Consider the following 2,544-nt stretch of genomic DNA (forward strand, 5'->3'; position numbering starts at 1 on the left):
TCATGATGGGCCCTTCGGAAATTGGAGTGGCACGGCACTCAAACACCACTGTTTCCTATGGTGTGGTCCACTTGAGATTTGGATCTGCTTAATTTTTGGGACCAGAAATTAAAATGGGCTGGAGAAACGAGTGGATGGCGTGGATATACAAAAAATCATCAACGTGGGCCCCGCGTAAGGGTACCCGGGTAACAGCTAATCCGCTCCCTCAGATAGGAACCATCCTAACCATTCAATTCCATCCTGTGTTATGTCTGCCCTCAATGTAGGAAGATCAAAGAGTTACAGCCACACATGAACGTTTAATCTAGCACATTGGTGATTGTCTTTCCAAACATTCGCCCCACCTAATGAATGGACAGGATCTCCCGCACGTTTCTAGCGAAGACGCAGCAAAGAGAGAGAAAGGAGAATAACATGAAATTTTTATAATCTACACCTTATTTTGAGAAAAGCCCAAACTCAGAAAAAAAAAAAAGAAAAAAAAAATCTAAGCATAGTCTTCAGAAACAGGGAGTGGTGTGTAGCAGCCAATGAAAATGTCGCCGTAGATAAGACCGGCCAGGCCACCTCCAATGAGCGGGCCCACCCAATAGATCCAGTTCTGTGAGAAGTTTCCACTGGCAACAGCCGGGCCGAAGGATCGGGCCGGGTTCATGGACCCGCCGCTGAATGGACCCGCTGCGAGGATGTTAGCCCCGACTATGAACCCGATTGCGATGGGCGCAATGGTCCCGAGCGAACCCTTCTTCGGATCGGCGGCCGTGGCGTAGACGGTGTACACGAGCGCGAACGTTATAATGATTTCCATCACTACCCCTTCAAATGCGTTCATGCCCGCAGCCACGCCGTGAGTAGGGATCGACTGCCACCATAACAAGGAAAGGGTATTTCCGTCATTTGAATAAGAATAGCTTGTCTAGTTTCGTCGCAGCTGCTAAAAAAATTAGGTTTGTCTATCTGTAAAATGGCAAGTGGGGCCCACCTTCTGGCAACCTCAGATTGCCGCAGGTGGGCCCCACCATAGATAGATCAGATAGCATAGATTCTTACCTTGCCGCTTGTGACGTATTTGAGGAGGAAACAGGCGACGATGGACCCCAGCAACTGGGCTATCCAGTAGAAGATGCCAGTTAGGATGGTGATGTAGCCTCCAATAGCCAATCCGAAGGTGACAGCTGGATTCAGATGGCCACCCGAGATGTTGGCCGCCATGGAAACCCCTACGAACAGCGCGAATGCATGGGCCAGTGCAACGGCCACGAGGCCAGCAGGGTCCAGCGACGCATCTGATGTCAGCTTATCTGCACACGTGGAATGCCTACAGTCAGTCCCTTGGGATTTCGAACCACCCAAACAAATTCCGTCGGCTTCTGATGGATCACCGCTACCATGCGGGACCTCTTTCCCACCGTTAGATGGCATCGTGTCTGGTATATGGACCATTCATCAGGTAGTGCGGCATGTACCACCAAAACTAGGGTAGAACGGTCATGGACAGTTTGACTTTATTTCTAACCGTCCATTTTTCTCGTATAAGTGTGATCTGTCTGATCAGTAGACCAATATTATTTGTGGTTGAGGGAATGTTCGCCTTTTATACAACCCGATGAATGGTCTGGATCTCCGACATGCATGCCATCCAACGGTGGGAGGAAGGCCCAACGTGGTAACTGTAATGCCACGCCCCGCATTCTATCTATCCAAAGGAAAATACTTGTGGAATTCGCCAAGGTACCTGCCGGGGTTATTTTCTCTAAAATGAGGGAAATGAATCAACTTACATAAAATCCAAACCGTCCATCAGGTAAATCACCCATTTTTTGGATTGATTTACCTGGGAATACTGATATTTTTACCTAGTTCTTTCATCCTGATGAGTCACATCAGATGAATGGATTGGATGAAGCATAAAAATCACCACGGTGGACCCTACACAAAACTAATGTTGGCATCCTTTCCCAACTGTTTCATATGGTGTGGCCCACCTGAGTGTTGGATCATCATGATTTTTCGTTCCCATGGTGAAGATGATCCAGCATACTCGATGGACGGGGTGGATCCTATGAGGGAAATGACCACGTGTGCGTGTGCAATACTCATTACTCACTGTAAGCGATTGCGGACCCGACTCCGGCGAAAACGAAGAGAAGGGTCGAGATGAACTCGGCCAGGTAAGCCTTGAAGGACCCAAGGCTGCACGAGTCGCCGATGCTACCGAACGCGAGCTTGACCATTGTTGGCACGTGTGAGATGCGTCTGCGAGCGTGTGAGAGCGACTCCCTACTCTCTTGGATGAAAAAGCTAGCAAAAAGACTCTGCAGGGTTACGCCTGTGATGTGTCCTTTTATAGTGGAAAGACTAGGTAGCCATGGACGGTGGACCTGCCGGCGGCACCGACCATGGGGCCACCAAGAAACGCGAACGATAAAGAGCGCACGTTAGTGTCCACGGCATGATTGGTTGCCGTCCACCGTCCACTTTTGATTTATTAGCATTATGAGTATCAGACAAGAACGTAACTAGTAATTAATAGTCGACATT

General features: G+C 48.9%; 1 protein-coding gene across 1 annotated transcript; it reads right to left on the reverse strand.

Annotated features, from left to right (window-relative positions):
• Window positions 1-225: 225 nt before the first annotated feature.
• Window positions 226-2,328, reverse strand: LOC131248258 (probable aquaporin TIP-type RB7-18C). Its single transcript, XM_058248443.1, has 3 exons — window positions 2,111-2,328; window positions 1,054-1,304; window positions 226-865 (listed from the first exon to the last, which is right to left on the reverse strand). Exons 1-3 carry the CDS (start codon window positions 2,235-2,237, stop codon window positions 491-493), a joined length of 753 nt encoding a protein of 250 aa, XP_058104426.1. The 5' UTR covers window positions 2,238-2,328; the 3' UTR covers window positions 226-490.
• Window positions 2,329-2,544: the final 216 nt, after the last annotated feature.

The sequence above is a fragment of the Magnolia sinica genome, chromosome 6, assembly GCF_029962835.1.
Source record: "Magnolia sinica isolate HGM2019 chromosome 6, MsV1, whole genome shotgun sequence".
Lineage (NCBI taxonomy): Eukaryota > Viridiplantae > Streptophyta > Magnoliopsida > Magnoliales > Magnoliaceae > Magnolia > Magnolia sinica.

What these genes read in the sequence shown, in the direction of transcription:
- LOC131248258 (XM_058248443.1), bottom strand. Translation starts at nt 2,237, where the DNA reads ATGGTCAAGCTCGCGTTCGGTAGCATCGGCGACTCGTGCAGCCTTGGG. An exon ending in CGGGTCCGCAATCGCTTACA is followed by an intron (nt 1,305 to 2,110) that starts GTGAGTAATGAG and finishes CCACGTGTGCAG; the next exon opens with ATAAGCTGACATCAGATGCG. An exon ending in AATACGTCACAAGCGGCAAG is followed by an intron (nt 866 to 1,053) that starts GTAAGAATCTAT and finishes TTATGGTGGCAG; the next exon opens with TCGATCCCTACTCACGGCGT.